Below are 27772 nucleotides of genomic sequence, written 5' to 3'. Positions count from 1 at the left end.
TCAGATACAGAAATGACCTGGCAATCAAATACCACAAAACAAAATAATAAAAGTAGCCCAAAAGAAAACAGGAAAGGGCATGCAAAGACACTTCCTTCAAGGACATATGCAAATGACCATGCAGCTTCTGTAAGGTGATCCATGCTAGGAACCTCCAAGGAAATGCAACAAAGCCACAGTGGACTATCCACTCCACCCAACGAGTGGCTGTCAGCCAAAGAACAAAGAAGAAATGCTGACAAAGGTGAGGAGCAGACAGGCCTGGCCCCTCCTGCTGGGAATGGGCACAGTCCCGCCACTGCAGGCAACAGCTTGGAGCTGGGCTGTGCATTCTACCCAGAAATGCCCCCTGCTTCAGTCCTCTTACCTCAGGACACACACGTGAAAGAGGAGAACTCTGAGCAGGAAGAGGAACCCGCATTGTCATGCACATTGCTGTGTCCCTCACCTCGGTGCAGACAGTGATATCTGCTGCACAATGAAAGGCTGCAGGAAACGAGGTTACACCTCAGAGTTGCGTGTTCAGCTCCCAGAGCAAGGACACCGCACCCTTATGACCACAGGCACACTCCAGAGGACACTGTGCCAAGTGGAGTGGCTGACACAGGCAGACCCACACTGTATGAGAGCGTGGTGTGACGAGGCTCTGGGGAAGAGCAAGTCAGGGGCTGAAGGATCGATGGGATCTCCGTCATGTGAGATCAACAATCTGAGGTCTAATGTACAGTGCTGTACAGTACCCAGAGGTTTGCTAAGGGGAAGGTCTTGTGCTAAGCATCCTCAACACACACACACACACACACACAGGGTGATAATAATAACAAAAGCAAGATGGTAGGAGGAGACACTGGAGGAAGGTCGAGATTAGTTCCCTGATGGTAAGACAATGTCACAGGTGCATGCTAATTCCCAAACTCCTCCACATGTGTCCTTTAAAATACATGCAACTTTAAAAATGTTTGTCATGGGGCTGGGGATGTGGCTCAAGTGGTAGCGCGTTCACCTGGCATGCACGTGGCACTGGGTTCCATCCTCAGCACCACATAAAATAGATGTTGTGTCCACCAAAAACTAAAAAATAAATATAAAAAATTCTCTCTCTCTCTCTCTCTCTCTCTCTCTCTCTCTCTCTCTCTCTCTCTTTCTTAAAAAAATGTTTGTCATACCTCAATGCTATCTTCCAAAAAAATCTGAATAACTGAAAAAAATAAAGATAAGAAAGAGGGATCAAAATGGTCACCCAGTGTGATCATTTCAAGAAAACTGTAAGACTCTACATCAAGCCTTCCTATAGGCAGCTCCAAGCATATCATACTTTTCTACCATCATGTCATTCAAGAGTTCTGTGATCTAAGATGTCTTCAACAGGCTTCTGTGTTACTTTTCTAGTCTTCAAACCCCTTAGTATTTGAAAAATAAGCCTGGGCATCCAAAGGAGTTGTAAAACAGTACTGATCCTCACAAATAGGTTTACATCAGTGCTATCAGAACCAGTTGCGGCAGAGGAAATAGCTGAGCTCTCCTGCAAAACAGTTCACATCATTGCAGGATAGCCCAATGTTCCTTCTCTGATGAAGAAAGTACCCTCTATAAAGTAGATCAATTCCTAATATCCTGTGAGTGGCAACTGAGTAGAATGTCAATGGTGGGAGATGACGGGATCAAAGGACATTCATCCCATGCTGAAAGATTTCCAAGGACCAGGACAGCTGAAGAGTTTTTCCCTGGCTGAGGGAAAAGCCACTGCCCCTGGGTAAGCAGATGTGTCCTAGACAGGACCTCCTCCTGTGCACCCTGGGTGACAGCAGAGGCAGATGCACCCTTCATCTGGGTCTCCAGGGGTGTCACTCTGGGTGGCCCTTCCTCCCATCTCCTTTCTTGCAGACAAATCCAGGCTTCAGTGGGTGGCTGGAGAAACAGGGTAGAACCAAATACCACTTTTCTAGAGCTTCCAACCCCCGGCCATGTCCCTGAAAATCATGGGGAACCAGAGATGGGAACAGGGAAGGCTGTTGCAGGCCCTTCAGGGAGGGCAGCAGATTTCCAGAATGGGATCTCCGCTGGGGTCTGAGACCCGGAGCCCAGGTAGAAGCACTGCATTCCCCCAGGCAGTGTTCTGGGGCCACTTCCCTTCTCATTCTCTTCCAAGCTACTCTGCACAGAAAGTTCAGACAAGTTGCACAGGAGGAAGGAAGCCTGCAAGGCCTGGAGCAGCGGGGGAGAGCAGACCTTTCATGGAGGAGCTGCACTGTGCTGAGAGTCAACTGAGCCCCAGAGAGCTCCCAGGCCTGGAGACTAAGGCGATGGGACCAGGAGGCCTGCTCAGCACACACAGGCAGAGGCATTGCCCGGGAGCCTTGGGGGCTCCTCACTCAGCATGCAGAGGCCCTTCTAGGGCCTGAGATGCCTGAGATGCCAGTATTTGTAATCTCTTCTATGAAGTGCCCACCACACTGCACCAAAATAGGGGGCTCGTGTTTCAGAATTCAGAGGCATCTTAAATCTTCGCCAAACTGCATTCTGAATTTGATGACATAATAGAAGAATTCCTGGAGTAGGAGCTTTGAAATGCACTTCTGCATGCCTGTTAAGGGACCATAGCAAGATGTGACTCAGCCAAAAAAAGAGGAAATCCAAGAGGAAGACAGCAGATGGGATTCCACACAGGAAACCCCGAAGGAACCTCAGAGTGATGGATGGTGAGAGGGTGGGGGAGAGTTTCATGAATTCCCAGAGCCAGTAATGGGAGGAACTGGAAAGCATATCTTGGAAAATTAAGTCGTTGACAGACATTGAAAGAACTACTGGGAATATGCAAATGAGAAAACCAGGACAGGTCCCAGCTCAGGGAACTGAAGAGTCCCCCAGACTGCCTGTGGGGTCAGAACCTCCCAGCAGCAGTGAAGGGCACGAGGTGGCCAGGATGACCTCCGAACTTAGGGCTGGTCTGACCCGACCTTGGGATGAACTTCCACTGAAGGTGGATGAGGGAGGGAAGCAGAAGGAGAGGACGTGGGGTTCACAATGTGACAGGGAAGGTCAGAAGCCACAGCCCACAGTCAACAGAGAGGATTGAGGAGGATCAGGGGGAGGAATTCTGACCTTGGCCTAAAGCTTCCAGTACTGTGTGCTTTTAAAATATTGATCACCCAAAAGCAAACTTCAGAATGAAAGCCCTGCTGTGCAGTTAGTGTGAGCAGGCACCTGCAGGCCTTTGGAGCCAGGAAATGAACTGGATTCCTTATCCCCATGGGAAGATCATGAGCAAATTCATGGGAACAGCAGGTTTCCCCAGGTGTCCTCCAGTGGATGCAGGTGAATCTTAATTATAGACAAGGTACATTTGGTGAATTATCAATTTCTAAAGGTCTCATGTATAAAGTGAGACAAATGTCACAGGGCACTGATAATTCATAAACAGTCATTCAAAATTTTTAGGGCACCAAAAAGTAATTCTCCTGTTATCAGCTGTTATTATTAGGTGGTACAAAAAGAAATATAATAACATAATATATATGCATAAGGTTCATCTCCTCCATAGATTTTCTAACATTCTGAGCATATATTTTGGTAATTTGTTCCTATTTATTTTGTCTGTGTCTCTGTGAGTATATTCACTCACTTTTTAGGACAAGTCCTAAAGAGATTTTACTAGGAAAACTATTTATACATATTACAAGGTCTTTATATGTAATTTTTTTTTTCTTTTATACTGGGGACTGAACCCAGGGGCACTGAGCTACATCTCAGTCCTTTTTATTTATTTGAAGTTGCTGAGGCTGGCTCCAACCTCCAACCTCCTGCCTTGGTCTCCCAGTTCCTGGGATTGCAGGTATGGCATGCTTCTTTCTCCTTAATGCTAGGATGTTTCACAATTTGAACTAATTGAAAAAAAAAAAAAGATCTCCAGCCAAGACTGGAATATTTTCTTTTACTTAGTGAAATTCTACTAATGTTGGAAATACTGTCATGTGATAATACTTAAACTGAGCAGTTTTAAGATGAAAGAGAAATTCATAGATTTAGTAGCTTTTTTTAAAAAATAATAAATATATTCCTATTGCAATGTCCCATTTGCTTTCTAGTGTTTTAGTAGAAAATATTTTCTGAGGTAGAGGGCTGAGCTACTATTTTAGAGTCTAAAATTATCTGTTTTATTTTTTGAGAAGTTATGTCTGTGTATTGTTCAACAAGATGTTTCTCAATAAAATCATTGAGATGTACAGACATTTCACACCCACATTGATATCTTTCATTTATGGGAACGCATGCTGGTGTCAAGCAATATGTTGTTTGGCCGGTGTGCGTGTGTGTCTTCTCTTGGATCAGTTTCCATATTGGAAACATTTAATCATAACAGCTCAAACCCAAGCACTTATCAAATAGGAGACCAGCTCTGTGGGCAACAGGGGAATAATGCAGGGCCCCTGCTGTGCTCCCTCCTTTCCAGCCAGGACCAAACAGGGATAATATGAGAAATGAATTCCTAAGAAAGGAGGAAATTAAAGACTCTGACAAGGGCCTGCATTAGGTGGGGGCAGCAGGGCCCTGGGGTCCCAGAGCTTGTCCCCAGGTTTGTTGGCCTCGTGCCTTTGCATATGCCTTGATTCTCATCACCTTTCCCCACAACACTTGTAAAACACTAGAACTTCAAGACAGACACCAGCTCAGTGTGTTAGAGGATGCACTATGTGTTGCACACACTGGGGCTCCCTCCTTCCCAAACACACAGGGCCAAACACAACAGGGAATAACAGGAGAGGTCAAAGCACAACAAAGGGTGAACACAGAGACTCTGACAAGGGCCTGCACTATGGGAACTGAGCTCTCAACCCAGGTTTGTCAGCAGGCGGCCACGGTCCCCAGGAGCACCTGCACTCAGGGCTCAGCTTTAGAGAAGGTGCAAACAAACTTGAGCACATCATAGAAGCTACCTAAGACACAGCTTCTACAGCACCTCCATTAAAAACCAGCTTTGGGTGACTGGATCATTTGATCCTCACAAAGGAAAGAGAAAAGCAGAGTTGTCAACAAGAGCCACAAGGATAGACTGAATTCAGAAGCACCTGGGCTTCAGCTCCAGCAAAGAGGCATGAGCTGGGCTCAGGGACACCTGAGGAGGAGGGGCCCTGACCCAGGCACCAGGGAAAGGAAAGGGCAGCTGTGCCCTTTGTCACTCACCTGCACCTGGCCAGGGAAGCAGGAGGTAGAGCAGGAGGGTCCTGAGGCTCCTGCTCCAGGGCTGCATCCTGGGGGGTCTCAGTCCTCTGTCCTCCCAGGGGCTGTCCTGGATCATGTCCTTTCTCTGAATCACTGCCGTTCACGCTCTTCCTGAACCACTGTGAACAGGATCCCTGGACAGAAAGCTGGTTGTGAGAAACCCACAGCAGGGCATGTGGAAGCAGGGCAGGGGCCACTTGCTGCACCTTTACAGCCTCAAGGTCAAATAGCCAAAGAAGGAGTTCAAGGCAGGGTCAGCCACCACAGGGTGACACCAGCCTCTAGGACACAAGGAGAGCTCCAACCCACACTTTCCTTATTTTAGATTCCAGACTTGGTTTCCTGAGCAGAGTCAACCCTTGTTCATTCACTCTTAAGTGACCATCACATTATCACACTAGTTGTCACTAGAAAAAGACAACATAAAACCACACCAGGCTTATTAGAGTGGAAAAAGGTAAACCAACAGGTTCCATGAGTGATCTGAGAAGATGGCCTTCCTGTGCACTGTGGGAGGTGGGGAGACACAGAAATCTAGCCCTACTGGAGAAAATGGTGGCTTCCTGTCATCAGTCACCTGCTGTGTGACCCAGGCAGAGAAATGACTTCTGTCCACATGAAAATGTGTGTGCACACAATCCAATTTTATTCACAGGAGACAAAATTTAGAAACAAGTCCAATATTCTCCAAGTAGTGGGGAAAAGGCATGAGGTATCACTCTGGGGCAAACAGAAGGGAATATTCATTCACAGAGGAAGGTGCATCAGCAGGGTCTGTGCTGGGAGGAGCCAGGCTGCAGAGGCTGCATGCTGGAGGCACTCCCATGGGGCTCTAAGAGTGCAACAGCAGAGCCAGCCCTGGGGTCCAGGTTCCCAGAGTTCACTTCCTGGAGGAGAGGGCAGAGGAAGGGCTGAGTCACCAGGGACAGCACTGGAGCTCCCTGGGGGAGAGGAGCAGTTTTACATCCTGATGGGGGTGGGTCTGCAAATCCATGTGCATGTCAAGGTTCAGACTTGGGCCTTGCTGATGCCTCTATATTTCTAAAAAGATTGTTAATACAAAGGACAGAATAAAAAGCTTGAAGCAAAACAAGCAAACAACAACAACAAAAGGATATTTAGCAATCAGGAGAATCTGCTTTTCTTCTCTGGTCACTTCAGTACCCCATGAAGGTTCTGGCCCCAACATATTTAGGGTTCTTGCAAGAACAAGATTCTTTATGATGAGACACAACACTGAGCCTGGGTTGATGAAAACCAGAAGTCTTACTTACAGTTTGAAGAAGAGCAGGCTGCCAGGCAGGGCCACTGAGGGAGACAGGCTAGGCTCTAGGAAGCATCTGAAGCAGGGTTGCTGGGCTGGTACTGGCCAGGGTTCTCTGCACCCTGTGGATTGGCTGATTTCAATAATTCTCCAGGCCCTGGCCACAGGGCTGCCCCTCCTTGTGGTTTTTGTCTCAGGGTGATAGGCAGGTACATGGAGGCCCTGAGTGGGAGTTTGATAAGGAAAGGGGTTGGGGTGTGGTCTTAATCGGCTGCTCAAGGAGGGGAAGCCATGGGCCTCTAGCCAGAGCCTCCAACTGGTACAGACAGCAGATTCTTTTATTTTTATTTTGTTTTGTTTGGTTTTAGTTGAATATGTTTATTATAAAGCAGGTGAAAGCCCCTTTTTCAACAGGGTAAGATAATAGGAGGGTTTTTCGTTTGTACCAGGGGTTAAACCCAGGGCACTTTACCACTGATCCACATCCCCAACCACATTTTAAATTTTATGTAGAGACAGGGTCTCTATGAGTTGCTTCTGGCAATTCACAATCCTCTTCCTCCGCCTACTGAGCACTGGGATTTCAAGGTGTGCATCACCAAGTCCATCAGTTTTAGTTTTTAAAATAATTTTATAGAGAACAATTTAGTAGTATTGTTGTAGAATTTAAGTGGCATGCACATTTTGGCCCAAGTCTTGACCCTTCAGACATCTATCTTGTGATGATCCACAATATGAACACTTTTTTACTAAAGCAATTTCTCTCTAGGCTTTTAGCCTAAAGAAGAAATTAGACAAGTACCCAGACATGTACAGAAGATTCCCATTATAATATTATTTGTCAATGAAAATAACTGGAAATTGGAAATAAGTCAAATATCCTTTAAATATTTATTTTAATAAATTCTTATTTAGTCATCATTTGATACTTGTAGACATTAAAATTATGTTATATAACTGTATTTTGATATAGTTAAGTATAACAGTGTAAAAAATCCACAATATGTCATTAAAGAAAGTATATATATATATATATATATATATATATATATATATATATATATATATGATACTCTTTCCTTTTTTTAAGTAAATAAGAAGCAAGTGATATGGGTATGATTTCATGGGTATGAACAATAGAAAAATAACTATAAATGTAAAAGACAATAGTTCATAGTAATTTTCTCAGGATAGTGGAATTTCTAAATTATTTTTGGTATTAATTTATTGCTGCATGGAAGATACATTAATTTTACAATCATTGTTAAAATAATGAAAATATTTTCTTTTGGTAAAAATGCTTCTTAAGTAGATTATCCCAATTCTCTTACATATGTATTTTAACTTCACCTACACCTTTCAGTGAGAACTTTCTGCTAATTACAGGGTGTTTCACTTTGGTGAAAGAGGAAAAAAGTGTTATTGTTGTTGTTTTACTTGTTGATTTTTATCATTCTTTTAACATGTTCTTGAACTCATTTATACTTTTAAACATTTTTGTTTATTTCTCTACTCAGAATTTTTGTGAAGTTTTGACTTATCAGGCTTAATTTGCAAGCTAGATTTTGTTTAACTTTACTACTTAGGCAATTTATAGGTGGATTCATATCACTAATTTTAATGGCCCTTCATTTCATACCATGGATATCATCTCTGAGTAAGAGGAAAGCCACCAACTCAACAACAGATGACCGGACTGGCACTCTGATAGGTCATCTGTGCTAGGTGGGATCTTGATTTCTTAAAAACGTTTCCAGTAGGAGCATCGTCATTGACTTAGGTCATCATCTGGCTGGTTTATGGGTTCTGTCTTGGCACGTCAGTCCAGTCTGATGGGATCATCGTGAATGTTTCCCTCAAATGCCTGGCTTTCTGGTGAGAAACTCTCCACCAAGTTGGTCTTAGAAATGCTGGCGCCCCCTGCATGTAATTTGTCTTTCTCTGCCTCCAACAAGTGGGCATTCTGTTTCCTGGGCTTCCTCGCTTCCCCTTTAGGCTGTGACTAAGGGAGGTGCAGCAGGCACACAGGCAGATGGAGCAGCTTCCTGCATGCCATTTATAGACCTCTCTTGTCGGGCTTTCATTTGTTCATAGAAATTTTCATGTCTTGGTCCTGGATTATATTAAACTGAAGACATAAATTGGTGTGTCTTCAGTATAATTTTCCTCAACCCTGGGAATGTAGTCCTTGGAGTATCTGTGCATTTTTTCTTGTTGTTGCTTTTTTACAGAGTGGAAGATATTGAAGTTTAATAAAGTAACCAGGTCCACTCCACGGAAGATAGGAATCCCCAGAGATAAAAAAAAGTGCATCCAGAGTTTCTTGAAAGGCATGCTGTGCAATATCCCTGAGCAGGAAAGTGTGGATTCTTCAGGCAGAAGCCATGTTAGTGTTGCTCCTTGGTGTCTAGACACTGGTTCTGAATGTGGTTACTTGAGGCATTTGAGTGGTATGCATAGCAGAGGAGCCTTTTAGAGAGTAGGCTACAAGGTGCCCTAAGCAGCAAAGAAAACATTGGTCATGAGAAATGTGAAAGTGAGAATAAGAGGAAGGGGCTGGAGGAAAGGGTCTCTGTGGGCCAGCTGCAGCCCAGTGCCCTCACTTCCATAGTAATGTGCAAGAAAACACACCTGAATCTCTGGTGTCTCCAACAATATCTTGGTAGAATTAGAAACTTTGCTTAAACTGTTTTTTTTTATAATAATGATATCATGGTGTATTCTTTTGGTCAATATGGTAGATGTGGTAACTTAGTTGTTTGGTTACGCACATATGAAGTGCAGTGGTATTCATGTCATTAAGGAGAAGGTGACTGTGTTCATGGTTGGAGGAACAGGAAAAGAGATCATGGGGGAGATCTGGAGGGATGCAGGGAAAAGACCACGTGATGGAACCAAAGTACCCAATCTTAGAGGGCTGGGTAGTGGAGGGCTTGCCCAGGGTGAAGAGAGGGGTGCATGCTGCTGACAGATTTTAATCACAGGACCTTCCCTGCCCTCTGGTGTTCTTGGATGCTGTCACTCTCTGTTTCATGAAGTGCAGCATCTGGGCTGAGGGTGGGGCTTCTGCACCAACCTGGGGTCATCTGGGCTGAGGGTGGGGCTTCTGCACCAACCTGGGGTCACCCGCTCACTGGCCAATTAACCCTTGGCCTTTCACCTGCCTAATGGTTGAACTGGGAAGGTCCACCAATGAGTGTTCAGACTGCAGGGATAACTCTGATGAAGGTTGGTGTCATGTGGCTCTGAGCACTCATGTGGATTTGTGGGAAATGATGGCTACTTGGAGGGTTTGGGCCTCCTGGCTGTCAATCAAAGCACCCAGACCAGGGGTAACAAGGTGGAATGTGAGCAGAGGGGTGTGCAGCTGCCCTTGCCACGCATTGCTGCCTGACTTCCACCAGAATCACCATTCGTGGGAGGTTAGGGTTGGATTCTGGGATATGGAATTGAACTCCTTGTTGTCTGCAATGTTAATTGGTATTTTATCAGTGGATTTTCTGACTCCTGTCTTGGTGACCCACATTGTCTGTGGAAATTGCCAAGGAATACTAATTTCAATTCCATGGAGAGATCAGAGAAAGTGGATTTTCTGTCTCCTGTCTTGGTGACCCACATTGTCTGTGGAAATGCCCCAGGAAAACTAATTTCAATTTCTTGGAGAGATCAGAGAAAATGAGCGCAGATAAGATACCCACCACTTATAACTAAATACCGAGAAAGGTTGTTAAGTGGTGACACCGTAAGCTCAAATGCACCCCACCAGGAGGGCGGGAATCTAGCTTATGGGTAAGGCTGTGAGGAACATGGACCAGAAGAGTGTGAGCCTGTGGACTGGCCTCCTCAGGAGAGGCAGACAGGAAGGAATATAGAAGGGACAGGGGGTTATTTCAGGTCCACAGGGAGAGAGTTCATGTACACACCAAGGCCTCACAGGAAAGCCTAGGAAAGGGAGATGGGAAGGAATTTGAAAGCCTAGTTGAGGTGAGAGTCAGCCAGGAGCTTGTTATAAGGGAGGTGCTGACCAGGGGTGAGATAGACACCCATTTAGGGTTGCACTTGTCCTTATGTAGCCCACACATTATTCCAGCTGTTTGAGACCCAGCAGGGGAATGGAGGTACTGCTGAGTGGTGTTTATAAGGGCTCAGGACTGTTCGATTGGAGAAGCAAGACATGTGTCTGAGGAATTGTCAGTAATGTCCACAAATCTGAAGGGCAGGGAGTGTCCTGCAAAGCTTGACCTTGTGTTCTTGGTATCTGCAGAAACATGGGAGACCTTGGGTTACACTTTGACACTCTGAGAGGAAAGAGATTCCCAGAGCACACTGTCCTAAAGCAGAAGGCCCTTAAGAAACAGCTCAACATGAATGTGATTACAGGGACAGTTGTTGACCAGGAGGTCCAGTGCTAATATATCTGTAAAAGCATGGATAAATGTGGTGGCCTTAGCAACTCATCCTTCATCAAGGGCATCCTGGGTACAGGGTGAAAGGGAGCAGATTCCCGACCTTCGCCACTTCAGATGTGTGGCAGTGTCACACACACAGCCTGCGCTTTCTCTTTGACAGTCATTCCTTTCCTACAGAGGGGCTCCCTGTGTGGGGCAAGGGGTTAGGAGAGGTTACCTGAGCCAGCATGATGGTATCCTTCTCGACACTGAAACAGGGAGGGTCACCCATTCCACAGGACAGGAGGCCAGTGGTTGATCCACTTTGTAATCAGAGTCTCCAGTGGGCTGAGACTCTGAGCGTCTGTTTCTATGAACCAAAGCATGATGGGAGGCTGAGTACTGAGGGGCCTCAAGTAAGTGTGTGGGGCAGCCGTGGAGGTGGACTATCTGCAGCTGCCTGCTGTGGAGACAGCGCTGACTAGGATACATTAGTGAGATCCATTATAGCAAAGTGTTTGCTGGTTGCCTCTGGACTTCATAATGTAATGTAATTAAGCACTGACCTTTTGCAGATTTCAGGCAATTGTGGGCTCTTACCAAGGTGCAGTGAGAATAGTCCCTTGCTCATTAACCAGGTATTATGTACAATGAAATTTAGTTCTTAAAGTTCCAGTTCTAACTTACAAGGAGGGATCAGCTACTTTAACTGGAGTCTGCTAGATCTCAAGGTCAAGCTAGGTTGTGAGTATCTAGGACCTGGTTTAGTTTTCATGTATTATTACTGTGTTGGAGCAGCTGAGCCCACAGTGGGCTATTGTAGGGCCAGGGTTTCCTAACTGTGGGAAGCTGCAGGGCTGCAGGTACAGTAAGGCGAACCCATTTCCCTTCACGCCTCTCTTGGCTGTTTCTCTAGGATTATTAGAGCTCTGTGTTCAGTTCAGCAGGGTCTGCAAGTGCAACCACCAGTTCAACCCCAGTACTAATTCTGACCATGAAACTCCATCAACTACGCATTTTAACAAATGCTGATCTCAGTTCTGAACCTACGTTACAGAGCACAAAGGCTACCAGGGTCCTTTTATTTCTTTGCTTTACAAATCTTTTAACAACTTTTGAATATTCTGCTGGGTCAAGTTAGTAACTGCTAATTTCTGTAGGTATGTGTTTACTCCCCTGTATTTTGTGCTCCTTTGTTGTTATGATCTAGTTGCCCCATCTCTGGCTTTGGGGTTCAGTGTGCACATGATGACTCTGTGTGCCCTCTAGGTGACTACAGGAAGGAGAGCATTGTAAGAGCATCAGCAGCAGCACCTGTCATTCCAGGGCTTTGGGCTACTGTCCCTGGAACTGGGGTCTGCATTTGGAGAGATATATCACCTCTCCTGGGAACAGCAAGGTGAGCTCTGCTGCTTGCAAAGCCTCCAGTCCCTTTGTGCATTGGCATGCAGTGGGATTTGTCCATTTGTCACCTGGTTGTGAACCACCATTAAACTGTATTGAATCCAATGAAGCAGTTGGTGGTGTGGGCAGGGTGGCGTGGCCATGACCTCTGTTGCTCTGTTCCAGGCACAGTGGCTGGAGATCCTGCAGCACCTCAGCAGCTGTGTAGTGTTGGCAGGTGATCTACGGAGTGGAGGAACAAGGTTGTCAAGAGCAGATGGTGTATAGCAGCAATGGTAACAGATGGGCTCCTCTCTCACCTGATGGTGGCCGTGAGACTAAGGTTACCAGTTATAGATTGATTATGGGGGAGCACACCACCACCCTCCTCCAAAGGGGTCATCCATATCACACACACCAGATAAATTGGTACTCTTAATAAAAGTAAGCACGAGAGGAGAAAGTGGGACAACACCTCACACTGTGCACCATGAGTGTACATTTTTATGCTTTGTCAATTAAAATGAATTCTGGTGCTTTTTCAATTGTGAGAGACCTTGGAATAGGCCTTTAGCAAACCCAGGCTATCACTAGGAACACACACAGGAATGCCCAGACCTATACTAAGGTGTAGCCCTCGTGTCCTGTCCTAACATAGGACCCCAGCTGTCTAGAGTCTACCCTGGAGTTCAGGCCTGAGCAGGGGAGGTTTCAAGACTCAGGCCTGGGTAAGGAGAATGCTGGGAGCCACTGGCGAACTCAAGAAGCAGCTCAGCAACAGGCACCAGGCTGTCCCAAGGGCACCAGCAGGGCTTGGAACTGACCAGGGCACCAGAGAGAAGACCCCCGAGAGAGGCTACCCAGGAACAGAGGTCATGGCCATGCCATCCTGTCCACACCACCAACTGCTTCATTGGATTCAATACAGTTTAATGGTGGCTCACAACCAGGTGACAGATGGACAAAAGGGAATCTCTTGTCCTTTATAGCTGCAAAGCAGAGAAGGCTGCTGGCAAGGTCTGCTGGGAAGGGGGTCTCTGCCAGGAAGGGAGCCGGGACAGGAGGAAAGGGCTACTTACTGCAGATGAGCTTAGTCGGATTCCCTGGGCGCCCAGGCAAAGGGCTGTCGCTGGTTGTCTGCTGCCTGGCCCTGGGACAACCAGAGCCCATATAGTGACCAGGAGTCCGTCTTAGAAAAGGAGATCCTATCCAAACTGTCTTTTTTTCATTTTGTTTATAATCCTTAGAGTTTTAATTAAAACACATTAATTGAATTAATTGTGAAAACATATTAATTGTATCCTTTAAAATCTTATCATGAAAATTTTGTTTTAATGAGTAAAGCAGCATGGAATGGAAAAATTCCTTTATGCTTTTCAGGTTTTATCATTTTAAATTCTAATTCATGATATCATTGTGTTTCCTCAGCCAATTTTGAGACCTTTGAAACAGGACATTCATGTGGATAATTATCTCCCCAGAACATTTATTATTTCTGTAATATATTTTTGCATAATTTATACTGAAAATGTAATGAGTATATAAAATATACTATAAAATGTGTTTGTGTTGATTGTGTAACTTCAGAAATATCTACCTATGTGTGTGTTTACTCACTGACAGCTTTAAATGTCTTTTAGGTCACTACATTTTCTGCCATCTGGATCTGGGATTATTCTGGACACCACAATCACTGAGCTCACTCTGCAGACTGGATCACATTCCGGGATGGGAAGCGGCTCATTGCAGTGAATGTCGGCTGCAATTCCATATTACCAGGTCGGTGCAGGCAGAGGTCTCTCTCCCCATAATTGTGAGGAGCAGAGCAATAATCCAATTCCCACACCAGTTTCCCACACATTTCCCTGTGGCCTATTCCAGAACTCAAGCCTTTGAGATAGGGCAGCTGTGGAGATCATCTCATGGCCACGCTGGCTCCCTCTGCTCTTAGCTGCATGCCTTCTTGCAGGGTGGACAGCAGGCACAGGGCAGCCAGGGAGCAGCCAGTCTGCACAGGGGACCAGTCAGCTTCCCCAGCCAGCATGTCAGAAGCCTGACGAAGCTTCCATTCTGTGCAGGGAAGATGGTTTAGTACGTTTCAATTTTCTTTTATTCTGGCTGTTGACCAGACTCTCAGTCAGGAAAGAGTTGGCCTGAGAGAAGATTCTGATTGAAATGACCTAATTAGAAAAGGTGGTTAATGTTAATCTAAAAATCTCAGCAATGTTTCTCCTCAGTAAAGCCTACAGGTAAATAAAATGGTCATTTTGAGCACATTTTCTGGAACATAGGCACAGAGAGGATTTATATCAAAGGCTTGATTTTTATTTCAGAATTTGGGCTCAAGGATATACCATATTTTGAAACAATTAATTATACAACCTCAATGTAATAGATAAAATGGGGTCAACTACACTGAAGTCAAGGAACAACTACTTGAAAATATCAAAGTTTTTTTTTTCAGTTATGAGCCAGAAGTTTAAAAGGAAGAAAAATAACAGAGAGATAAATAAGATATTTCTAATTTGCCACTTCATTGTAGTATTTAATATGGAGATTATGAGCTATAGTATCATTGATCAATACAAATTAGAGTTGAGTCTATGACTATGAGCTTATAATTACACACACACACATATGTATTTTGGGTACCTTAGAAGAACGTTTTTGGCATTCTTAATATTGAGAGCAGAAGCAATTATAAAATGAGAAATGCATCTCTTTATAAAATGAGAAATACATCTCTTCACCCTCTGGTAAACTTTCTAAGTCCTGAAGATACTCTCTTCGGGTGGTTGGTTTTAACAGTGCCCAGGGCCTGTGGAGTTCTTGGGGAGACAGGACACTTGTGCTTGGAAGAAAAGTGTGTTTATGCAATTATTAGGTAATCCAACTGGATTGCACTGGGCTTGACTGGCTTTGTTTCCTAACCAGGAAGAAGAGGCAGGACCCTTTGGTGTGAATGGCTAGAGTAAGTGAGAAAAGTCAACATTTCACTAATCCTTCATAATTCAAACATGCTTCTGCAAGAGGAAGTAGGCTGTTTCCACTTAGCTGCCTGTTGTGCTTTCATAAAATAGGCTAACTCAGGAGCAAACCACCATGTACAAGTGTTTAAGTATAATTTTCAGAGGTCTACATTATCAAGCCATGCAATCAGATCATATTTTACTTTGAACTTAGTCACAATTAATTCAATTAGTATTTATCACAAGATCTATTTCAGATGAACCTAAATATTAAATAGGTGGGTGAGAGTATGAACAGGTGTGTGTGAGGGGTCAGCATGGAACAATACACCTCCCTCTGTGCAGAAGTAGCACATAGAGGTATGTGTGGACCTACTCACATGCATATAGTATATATATAAAGGTACTGAACTCTTAGTTTTCATAACATATAAGAAGTAAGCAAAAACTTCATTTGAACATGTATTTTCTAAAAATAGATGTTAGAATTTAGACTCTTAAGCAAGCATGAACTTTTTAAACAAGTTTGAGATATTTTATTGGATCCTAAGTTATTGAACTCTTCCACCACTGATAGTCACAAGAATTACTTTCAGCTGTTCCTTATTGTAGACTAATTTGCCTTAAGTTCACCATGTGCACCTGTTGGTATTCATGTGAAAATTTTTATACCAGTATTGTGCATTTATTCTTTTTATGCCCACATATTAGAGGTTTAATCAGCCTCTAAAATTTGTAGCCAATATGACATGAGTTTTGTATTGTGATATAATCATCCACCCTCAACAGTCTTGATATTGGATCAACTAAAAAGGATCTGATATTGTGCAGCAAGAAGTTAAAATTTATAGAGAAGTGATGATAATAATGAGGACTTACACATTATCACACAGTTCTTACATTAATAAACACAATCTTTTCTTCACTAACAGCGAATACATAAGAACATTTTGAAGCCATTCTTTAATAATTAAAATCTTTAAGATTTCCATGTGGACTAGTGTCCCTACATTCTCACAGACTGATGGCCTCACATGAATGGTGTCCATCCAAGGAAATGAGAGCCCAGAAGCCTCTTTCTAGGCCTCAGGGTCACCTTTTACACATGCTATATTAACTTGTTTAATCAGTCCAGAATCTTGTGTTTTAACATACATCTTAAAAATATGGTAATCAAGGTACTGGGAATCCATGTAACACCTTGGAGGTCAGAAGCCAGCCATTACAGTGCCTCTTTGCAAGGGCAGGGGAAAGCGATAAGGATGCAGTGCAGACTCTGTGGCTAGTGGCCTCCTTGGACATTCACAGCTGAATTCAAACAAAATTAAAGAGAAATAAGAGCTCCCACCTTGACGGAGCCAGCTTTGCTCCCGTGCTCGCTGCCCTGTGTGGATGCTGGCTGCCATGGTGAATGTGACAGGAGAAGCTAAAGAGACAGAGCACCTCACCTGGGCACAGCCTCCTGCAGCAAGAGGAAAGCACTAGACCCAGGAGCTTCACACACCAGACAGTCTCAAATGTCTCCTAGCACTCAGCAATGTGGTGAGCCACATTTACAAACACCAGGACAGGAAATCACAGGTGGAAGTGACCTGACTGGTGCACCTGGAGTCTGTATCTGGGCAATATTTGGCAGCCTTCTGCCTGGGATTGGCTGAGGCTCAGTTGCTTAGCTATAAGGGTAGACTCTCATTAGTAGGGTACACTTGGCTAGCACCTGAAGCCTGGTTTAGTTCACCACACAGAAGGTCCTTTGGACCATCTCATCATTCACATACAGGGGCTGTCACTGGTCCATTCACTCCAATTCAACATTTCCTTGCTTTTGGTCAAACCCTCCAATCTTGATGGATTGATCAAAACCCTGGACATAGGCAGTGATACCATCTTCTGCCACCATCACAATATGTGCTCTGTGCCATTGTATACTGCACACATGTAACTTGCTTTTGACTTTAACAGAGTCTCTCAGGTATGGGTGTGCCTGGAGTCTCAGGGGAGATCTTGGAGTTGGTTTTTGTGCAATGCTGGAGCTGTTAAAACTATGGGACTCATGGATATGGACTAAATGCATTTTGCATTGTGAGATGAAAATGAGCTTTTGGAGCCAGGTGCAGTGGCGCATGCCTGTAATACCAGCAGTTTAGGAGGCAGAGGCAGGAAGATTATGAGTTCAGCAATTCAGTGTTAAGCAATGCAGTGAGACCCTGTCTATAATAAAATACAAAATAGGGCTAAGGATGTGGCTCAGTGGTCGAGTGCCCCTGAGTTCAATCCCTGGTACTCCCCTCCTCAAAAAAAATGAGCTTTTGGGGGACAGGGCAGAATGTTCTAGTTTAAATATGAAGTGTCCTCTGAGAGCTGCTTTGTGAATGAAGGAATATTTTACAAATGGAATGATTAGATTGAGAGTGTAACCTAATCAGTTCATGTTGGTTAGAATAAACTCACTGGGTGGTCATTGTAGACTTTGCATGATGAGAGGAGGCAGGACACTGGGTCATACCTGATAGGGTTCATTTCCCTGTACCTTTTGCACCTCTCTGCTTCCTGGCAGCCACTAGTGAAAATAACAGTAATATCAGAGCAGGTCACAAAGAGAGCTTCTGCTCTAACTGCATGCAGCAAGAAAAACCTCGGCAGGCAGAAGGTTCTGACAGATCCAGTCAGTGCCTGATTCACCTTACAATTCTCACTCAACAGACCACATGAGAAATGTGACTAAGTGTCGGGATATTGATACATAAAAGAATCAAGTCTCCCGGTGCACTCCCAGAGTGGGCGTGGGAGGAGAGGACTTAGCTGTCAGCACACTGTGCTCCTGACTTGCTGGCAGGGTGCAGTAAGTATCCTGCTACACCGCTGTGAATGTCCCCATCGCCACTCTCCTGGTATCTGGGCTGTTCAGCTGCGTCACCTGTGCTGGTCTCTGCAGAACATGTGGAAGAACAAACAAATTTAGATGTGAGACACAGCAAAAAGTAAAATAAAACAGGAAGAAGCTGGATGTTGAAGAAGTGTACTTGGGGTTCACACTGGGGCACCATGTAGGAATTCTGTGTGTGTGGCTTAACTCACCATGTCTAAAGCCCCAAATCAGCTTTGGAGAAAGGGTTGGACATATGGTAATTGTAAACATTAAAATCTTCCCTTCCCAACCATCAAGGCAGGTGGTTGCACATCAAATCCATATCAAAGCCAACCATATAGTGGATTTGTTTCATGCATTCCACTGACCATCTGTCTGTCCATCCGTCATCAGCTACTCATCATCTGAGTGACCCCTACTGAGCTGTCAATCAATTCCAAGGCACTTTTTCCATCAGTGCTATGTGAACCACAATTCTCATCTAATATTGATTGTTTGTGATTCCTCGTGTCCAAGACAAAAAATAGCAGGAAGTGGAAAGATGGGAAAGAGGGAGGGACAGAGGAGGGTTGGTCAGCATTTTGCTTTGCTGTGGTGCTGAGGATTGAACTTAGGCCTTGCCCAGATTAGAAAAGTGCTCTGCCACGGGGTTGTATTTCCAGCAAGACAGTGTTTTCAACTCCAGCTTCTCCCTCACTTCTTCCATGGAGGTGTCCCATAGCTACTTCCATTGATTTACAGTGTCTATTATTTTTCAAAACCACCCACATGGTTCAGAGGTCTTTGTTGAGAGCCACAACCAAGTTGGGATGGTGCCTGGCATTTTGCCAGAAGGAGTGGTTGAGGGGTAACACCAGCAAGCCATTGGGATGCTGATAATTGGGTTAAGCTGTGTATAATTATTGTGATGATGACTGATTGCTGTGACTGGATGATACTGGATTGGAGAAGGCTGTGTATTCAGTTGTGTATGTAGACCTCTGCTGTCCGGCAATAGGGTGGCTCCTGCTACCTCGGGTGCCCGCTACTTTTGAGTTCCCATTGGTTCTCACGGAGTTTCGGGGGAGTCTGGAGAGTTCCTGTGGGGTTCGGGCAATAAAGTAGTTCCTGTTTGAACCTACAATTGGCTCGTGACCTCCCGGTTATTTTGTGCCCAGCCAGACTGTGGCAGGTCTGGGGTGTGTTTTTGTTGTATTTCATTTTAAACATATACTTACTTGTTTTGGCTTTTATTCTTTAATTATGAGAAGTGTCAACAAGTTCTATTCTTCTAGGTCATTTATATCAGCTCTTCTGAGTCAAAGTGGAAATCATTTTCCTTCCAAGGACTTAACCTTTGTTTGATTGGATATTAACATCATAGCGTTTTCACAGAATTAATAGGAATGTGGCCTCTATAATCAACACATTAAAATTTTTGAACAAGACTGGAGTGGCATCTAAATTAAATTATGATATTTCCCAATAATACCTTAGGGACTGGTGGGGCACAGAGACAGAGTTATTTCTTAGCTGCTGATTACAATAAACTACTTAAGTACTGTATTGCTAATATAAGGCTTAATGCTTCCATTCTCTCACAAATCACTGTTGCAAAGTTACTTTTTTTCTGCAATTTTTGTGTATTTCATATGCAGTTTTAAATATATTAAGAGAAATGTGTTCATAATATGTGTTTCTTGTCTTTTATTCTGCTATTGTTAGTTATGACTTCCTGTTAACTCTTCTCCTTGATAAATTCCACTGAAGACTTGCCCTCTTTTTCTCAAAGAACCACCTTTGACTTTATTTTGGTTTTCTATTAATGTAATGATTTTCAATTTCACTAATTTATCTTGCCATATGTGTGCTCTTCCATTTATTGTTTTGTTTATTGCAATGCTATTTCTAACCTAATTTAACTTTTTTTTTTATTTTTTGACTTTTTGTTTTATTTTCTTAAGCAATGTAAATGAATAATTCTATATATTTCTGTGAAAGTACTGAGCTTTGTGTGCTCAAACCTATAGTTTGATCAATTTTGTCTTCATTTATTACCAGCATTACTGGTATTTTTCGAGGACACTGACTGTAGACGAGTGTTCTGAATTTGCTAATGTGCCCACAAATGCCCCCGTCTTAGTCTCTTTGTGTTCTCCTTCAGGCTCTTTGGGTCAGCTTTGGTGATGCGGCCCAGTGAGGTCAGGTGGTTAAAGCCATGCGACATGGCAACGCCCTCTACCTGGGTGTGGGACCCACTGTCCTGGCCACATGTGAGCACAGCCACACCAACAGACACATGTGGGACTGGAAACGCTGCCGCTGGTGGGGACAATACTGGTGATCTTAATTTCCCTGCTGGGTGAGGTTAAGAGCCCTGGTCCTTGAGTCCTTCTGGGGGCCTGTCTGCCCACGTTGCGGCTCACACGGTGGTGGGTTGTCTTCCTCCTGTTTTCATGGACTTGTGGAGCGCTGCGTGGGTTAAGACCTGTGGGATAAGACAGCCACACATTTTCCAGTTTGTCCTCCTCTTACTTGGTTTTCTGAACATCTCACAGAAGTTCTGTCTTCATAGGCTCCTCTTGCTCTCTGTGTTTGGGGACTCTTCTGTCGCAAGAGCAGTGAGCGCCCTCTGCAGGAATCTGGGCTTCACGGACTGGAAACTCCCCCTTCAGGGCATCAGAGTTCTCTCTGTGTGGCTTGGCTCTCTTGGCTCATCTTGCTGTGTTCCATAGAATCCCTGGGACTCACCTTGCTGTGTTACATAGAGTCCCCAGGACTCCCATGGGTGTCTCAGGGAGGCTGCTCAATTACAAAGTTGAGCTCCCAAGCTAATCAGAGGAGAGGACACAGCCCTAAGCAAGAAGCTGAGGGTTGCGGACTCCTGGAGGACCCCAAGGAGAACCACTGCACCCCTAGGGCTGGAGGTGGTGCTCATCCAGGCTGTTTGCAAGAACTCTTATGTGAGTGGCCAAATGCATTTATTAAGCAACATATATTAGAAATTCAGTTTTGCTTTTAAAGTTTTTGATAATGTGTTCCAATGAGAGAAATATAAAAACGTTTTGTTTTGTTTTTTTCATTGATAACCTGAGACACTGGCCATCTGATACTGTATGCACATGTACCTAGCTAGGTTCACAGTCTTTCTGGGATGCTCTTCAGGAAGAAGCCCCCCTGACACTCGCTCCCTGCAGAGGCAGAGCTTGCATCTAGAAGGAGTGTGTTTTCAGCTCTACCCACCTGGGACCTTTCATCCATGAAACAGAACTTCCTTCCTCCCCACTTCTGCTCACTGATTTCAATGCTTTGAAAACCAGAGAAAACATATTAATGAGAAAGGATGGGTGAGATCTGAAAATCCCTATTATAATATTTTTAAGTAGTATAATGAACATTGGTAGTGCATGTTTTAAATGAATGCAACACTTTTTTAACCTTTAAGGCATTCATTCTAAACGGTACTATTGAGATACAATTCATATGCCATAAATACTCCCATACACAGGACAGAATCCCAGGACTTCTAATATGTTACAGCTGTACAAGAATGGCACCAATTTTAAAATGCCATCATCTCTTGGCATTTTACTTGAATATTCTAAATATCAAACATCATATTAGTCAACATAGCAATCTGTTATATATTTACATGCATATATTTTTTAAATTTATAAATGAATGATGATCTCCATGTGGGTTTATATAGGTATCTCATATAAATTTACTTAATAAATAAAAAATAAATTTCTAATAAAATTATTTAAAAAACTAGAGAGCTGGGGGAGGATCTCAGAGGATAAAGGAGAGGTGGGGGAGGATCTTGGAGGATAAAGGGAAGATGAGTATAGTAGGAATTGAGGCAACTGGAAGAGAGAGGGGAAAAGGGAGGAAATGAGAAGCTAATTGACAGAATTATACTATATGCTGGTACAAATATACCCCAGCAAATTCCACCTTTATGCATATCTATCAATCACCAAGTCAAAATTAATAAACAAATAGAGGGAAGATCAGCAGAGAAGAGGGAGGGAAGTGGGGGAGGGGGAGGGGGAGGGGAGGGAGAGAGGAAACAAAAGCCCAGGAGACACTGCTGACCCTTCTCAGCTGTACACAAGGTGTTCTCCCTCCTCTCCGTGGTGACTTTTCTCTCCAATATTCTTTGTAGTTGTGTTCATGATTCAAACACTTCCAAAAGCTTCTTTTACTTATTTATTTATTTATTTTTACATTTTTCCATAGGGGAAGCCCAAGGTAAACCACGTGGGCAGCAGGCTTGGTTTGCAGAGGAAGAGCCTGTCTCCAGAGCACCCCTCCCTGAAGACTTGTCCCAGCTGCCCAGTGCCCACCTGGCCCAGGCCCACAAGTCCAAGCCCTCCACTCCCTGCACAGGCTGCGGAGTCTGTGGGGTACTGGTGCAGTTGGCAGAGGGGCTGGCTTTCCTGTTCCCTGACTCGGTTTTCCTCCAGCTCACAGGAGGGTCAGTTCTGGTACATCAGGGTGAGAAGAGGGGAAGGAACCCGTTCCCGGGTAGTAGAAATAGGCCTGGAGCGACGCAGAGATTTACACTCAGCACTTACATTTCAGGAGTCAAGTGTGTTTTTTAAAGACTGATTTGTTTTATTTTGCTTTAAACTTCTCTAAAATGTAAGATAAAAAAGTAATTTCTCCTATTTCTGTTAAGCTTTCATGTTTCACTTTAAACATTTTGTTGCTGCTTTCATCTTTACATATGAAATAACAGATGTACTGGGTCATGATCTTATGATGATCCCATGGCTTTGACCTCCTTGCATAAACAATTTATATGTATATAATTTAATATTTTACTTTATATAATGATTTACATACAGTTCAGTGTATCTTTATTTTTCTGTTTCATTTTGTCTTTTTCAAAATGAAGATCTCTGGTTAAGTATATATGCGTTTAAAACACACCTTTCAGGAAGTCTAGAAATTAAATTGTTTTAAATAAGTTACGCGTCAACCAAGTATCTCTTATTGCACCATCAGCTGAAGTAGAGCCCTCTGTTCTACCACCAAGTACACACACACACACACACACACACACAGCTGCACATATTTTATACTTATAAGGCCACAAAGTGTATTTTAGAATACATCCTCTATGCAGTGTGTAAAGCAACCACCAAATAAGAGCAATGCAGACGATGTTCCATAACGTGATAATGCACGGTGTCTGTGGACGCCTGGGTCCTCGTGGGTTCTGTCACTTATTTTGAAAGGTAAAGCTACCAGATGGTCTGCAGACACTCCCAGAAATAAGCCAGAGGGACTCCCATTGCTTCATTTGACCAGGACGATCACGATTCTCACAGAAAGCCCTACAGGAAACGGGCCTTAAGAGACAATTTTTCTGAAAGCTCTTGGCGGATGCAGGGCACCTATTATTCACCTTGACTCAGAGATTTTTAAAAAGAAGATGGAGCCTCATGGTGGAAAATCCATGGGATTGATGAGGACAGGGTACAGAGGCAGGGAAGATGGCAGAGTGGCCTTTGTCCAAGCAGCCACACTTATTTATATCAAGAGGTTACATAGGTCATTAGTACCATAACCACATTACTGTTTAGAGTATCAGTAAGGTTGCTTATTCTGCAGTTGTACTTCACAGTTACAATGTGCAAAATTAGGAGCTTTTTGCAGTTCTCAAGAAAGTCCGTTGTCTGAAGGCACTGTTCGGCGGGCAGATCCAGGAGCACCAGAACTTGGTGAGACATTGTGGTTTTCTAGCAAGTAAGTTCCTTTATTCCCAGGAGTTATGTGCCTAAGATTAAGGTGGAAGCTGATAAAACTCTAGCATAGAGGGCATTACCATAGCAACCAGGCATCCTATGCCTTTGCACAAAGACTTTCCCAGGCAGCAAGCAAGTCATCAGTAACCCCAGTCCCAAACACAGAACCCCTACAGGCCTGCCCTATGGGTGCTGCCTAGATGGTGAGGAGGGACAGCAGTGCCATTGGGTAGGTGGAGTAGACATTTGGTGCCAGAGGGAAGGAGGCCTGTGTGACATCTGGGAGGGTCCCAAGGTGGGTCCCAGGTGGCAGCTATTGAGGGTCCATGAGAGGACATGGGACTTTACCCCCTGTAATAGTGGCACCCCCTCCTCCACAGAAAATCTTAACTAAGTTTCTCTAGAAATCTTCACCATAATTGATTTTAGGACCATCAGCAAAAGAGTCTCTACAAAGAGTTCAATGAAGGTAAACTTTGTATTTTCCTGTTGCTCTATTTTAATTGGCCATTGGCCTGGAAGAAATCAGCACTCCAGGTACTGAATGCTCCTTTACTAGTTTTTCACACATATTTATCCAGCATAGTAGTTTGTAGAAGTATGTTTACTAAATGCAAAATGTGATAAATAAAAGATAGGTCCTTTAACAAGGCCTCTGGCCTTGAGCTGGGGCTTCACAGAAATAGATGTCTACATTTCTAAGATAAGAGAAGTTATCAACTGGGCTCTATGATAACAGCTGGCAGGGGGAGGAAAGAAAGGGGAGAAACAACTCTCTCCTTCTCAGATGTTGTCCTTGAAGGGTTAACTTGCCCAGAACAGAGAAAGAAAAGCTGATTTTATGTGAACTTCTGCAGACTGTGAACTTCTGAGCCCCTCCCCTTACAGGCTGGGGATTGATTGATTACAGCAAAAGCAGTTCCCTCTGAACCTGGATACAGCCAAATAAAACTGTTTCCTGCTATCTTTGGTGCCTTGCCTCATCTGTCCCCTACAACACTGCCCCTGCAGGTCTCAGAAGAAATGGGTAGTGTGGAGACAGGCCTCTGATGAGGGAGCAGAGGGCAGGGTAGGTGGTCAGTGCTGGGTACCGGAGTCATCTCAGCAGTGCTCAGGCAGGTGGCTCAGGTGCTCCAAGGACACTGCCAGAGGATTGGCAGACTGAATTCATCAGCCACCAAAACAGCAACTGGGTCCCCTCCAGCAACTGCTGGTGAGGGCTGGGACCAGAGAAGTGAGGCTGTTCTTGGCAGAGCTGTCCTGGGGCGGCTGGCTTGGGATGCCCTGCATTCTAATAGCTGGACAGCCAGGCAGACGGTGGTCACCATGGTGCTCAGATGGTCAGGGCACAGCTGACGGTGTGAACTTGCTGTGGAGGGATGATCACAAGTCCAAACCTACTCTCGTTCTTCAGAAGGGCTGGAGGCCAACTGCTTTGCATTTGGGGTCAGGGAAGCGGACAGCTGGTCATGGGCCTGAGCTCTCTCTTGGCTCGGCCCCTGGGCAGCTGCTCTGCCCTGCAGCGGCTTTGCTCAGGATGTTTGAGGGGGTAAGGGGCTCCTGCTTCAGTGTCCCAGGTATGACCAGGGCTCAGGTCTTCAGGGATATCTGGCGCCAGGGAAGCAACTAGATTCCTGATCCCAGGAAAGGAACTCAGGCATGTCACTCATTTCCTCTGAATGTCCATGTCCTCCACATTTCCAAGGTTGAGCATGTCCCCCAAAGGTTCATGGGATGGAGGCTTGGTCCCCAGCATGGCAGGGCCGAGGTGCAGGGCCTTGTGAGACTGGGGTCCAATGCAGGCTCCTCATGGCACAGAGCACCACCCTGCAAGTGGACAGATAATGGGCTTCCAGAGCCAGTGGGCTGCCACAGGAGAGGCTTGGCATACAGCGAGGCACCCCACAGCATGCACCCCTGTGCATATGGCAGCTCCCTTTCTGATTCCCTGCCATGTGGTGAAGCTGTCAGGTAATGCTACAGGGCAAACAGAAGAGGCCGCCTGATCTTGGGCTTTGAGAGTTAAAAAAAAGCAAAAAAATAAAAAAAGACTGTGACCTAAATTAACATTTTTCTTTACAAAGCGACCAGACTCTGGTATTTTATTATAGCCACTCTTCCTTGAACCCACTGCTCTTTCCCATCATGGCTGCCTGAAGAGTTTAGGAGTACCAAAGGCCTGCACAAATAGCTCCCGGGGTGCTCTGGACTGTCGCGACCCCTTGCCCGCAAGGAAGACGCAACTCAGGAATCTTCTTTCAGCAGTTTATTCAGGCCCTTGATATTTCTTCTTCTCTCTCTCGGATGCCCCTCCCAGCCTTAATAAAGCATCTCAAGCCCCAATGCAAAGCTGCCACGTGGAGCTTTCTCATAGGGTGATAAGGGATTACGTGCCAACTCTCCAAAAAAGGAGTTGTTTATCACAGGCCACAGTGGAAGCCGGCGCCATCTTCTAATGGCGGCCATGGTCTATAGGAACGGCTCACCACAGTTCCCCCTTCAGTTTTATAAAACAATGCAGGCGAAAGTAGAGGTCCTATCCCACTGTGCAGAAGTGGCTGCAATGTATGGTTCAGTCCTAAGGAGGCGCCTTCCCCAGACCTGATCCCATATCAGCCGACGCCTTTTTTCGTAGGGCGGGGCGTGGACGTCAAACCCGCATGCAATAGGACATGCTTTCCTTGAGGTCCGTTGAGGGATCACTCAAGTGCAGTGCTTTGCCTCGCATCCTGCATCGTGACGATGGTGAGAAGTAGGATAACACAGGTAGCCTGGTAATAATGACAAAATTTAAGTTGGCAACACAATCCCTAAGCCCCAGAGGAAGGTAAAGAGTCTGTAGCCGAGAAGAAAGACCAGTCCTGAAACCCATCTGCGTGCAATGGTAACAAGACCTGCAGAGTGCAAGGGCTATTCAGCACTGGGAGAGAGTAAGGAAGAGGACATGCCAATCCCAGTGCAATGTGAAACTAACTTGGGGTGCAATGGCCATGCCCAGAAATCACTGTTTAAGATGTGCAAGCCAGACTTGTGGAGAAATGCCATTTTCTAAGGCCGCAAGAGCTTGTATGATCATAGCTTTCTCTTGCGCATGGCGAGCTTTAAGGCGACAGAGAAGCCACAAACAAAGTACAACACCGAAGCAACACATTGCACCAAAAATGCCTACCCCCACCCACTCTTTGAAGAAGGAAAAAGCAGAAGATATCCAATCGGTGAATTGACCCAAAGTCACGGGATCGACACGGGTACTGTTCAAGACAGCTATCTGGGTTAGTTGAGACTGGATCATGTCTTCCGCTGCCATGGACCAATTTCCGGCCAAATATTCGCCAATGATGCGGGAGGCATTCCTGGAATCATTAAATCTGACAGAGGTTATGCATAAATGTGCACGTTGGTCAACACAACCCAAATGTACTAGGTCAGACAATTCCTCAACTTGAGCTTGAAGCAGATCTATCCTTTGATTAGCAGCCAAAATCCCAGATAAAATATGTTGATTAATTGTATTTTGGGATTCAAGTATGGTGGAAGTTTGTTGAACAACTTGATTAATGGTGGCAGCAGTTTGTACTTGACTGGCCATGGCCACTCCGGCCGTAACCGCTGCAGCAGCAGACACTGCCACAGCTGTCACTATAGCTGCCGTAATTCCAAAATCTCTACGGGTTCTAATCAATTCAACAATAGGAAAGGATTCTGGATCTGCAGTAACCGGGATCGGGACAAAGGTTGGAATTTTCATAATCACTGCCATAGTCCAGGAGCCATTCCAACACTCAGACAAGTAGCAAGTAACATTAGAACAATTAAGCATCCCCTGTGATGTATCATTAGCCAAAAGAAACAGAAACGGAGATTGGAGACAGACTGCTGCGGAGGGTAATGTAGCATTAGATAATTGTGAATTATTTGCAAAAATTTTAAGCCTCCTACCTCGC

The 27772-nt window shown here is 44.7% G+C and overlaps 1 protein-coding gene, 1 long non-coding RNA gene and 1 pseudogene across 5 annotated transcripts in view; all 3 read right to left on the bottom strand.

Annotated features, from left to right (window-relative positions):
- LOC139705736 (butyrophilin subfamily 1 member A1-like) overlaps positions 1–5348 on the bottom strand; it is a 29251-nt gene extending 23903 nt beyond the window's left edge. For 3 of the 4 annotated variants that reach the window (XM_071611947.1, XM_071611946.1, XM_071611949.1), the window contains exon 1: positions 5182–5348. In XM_071611947.1, the coding sequence (XP_071468048.1) occupies positions 5182–5296 (115 nt within the window). In that variant the 5' untranslated portion in view covers positions 5297–5348. Of the gene's footprint in view, positions 1–367; positions 441–5181 lie in introns of those variants that run through there. The other variant, XM_071611948.1, reaches the window with a different exon arrangement.
- Positions 5349–5843: 495 nt separating this feature from the next.
- Positions 5844–6675, bottom strand: LOC139705636 (uncharacterized). The gene is made up of 2 exons (XR_011707477.1): positions 6495–6675; positions 5844–6261 (listed from the first exon to the last, which is right to left on the bottom strand). It is a non-coding gene; the product is annotated as an uncharacterized lncRNA (long non-coding RNA).
- A 1577-nt stretch (positions 6676–8252) lies between these two features.
- Positions 8253–20299, bottom strand: LOC139705847 (T-cell receptor-associated transmembrane adapter 1 pseudogene; annotated as a pseudogene).
- Positions 20300–27772: the final 7473 nt, after the last annotated feature.

The sequence above is a fragment of the Marmota flaviventris genome, chromosome 5, assembly GCF_047511675.1.
Source record: "Marmota flaviventris isolate mMarFla1 chromosome 5, mMarFla1.hap1, whole genome shotgun sequence".
In the NCBI taxonomy this organism is placed as follows: domain Eukaryota; kingdom Metazoa; phylum Chordata; class Mammalia; order Rodentia; family Sciuridae; genus Marmota; species Marmota flaviventris.
This window is presented reverse-complemented; position numbering and strand designations above follow the sequence as displayed.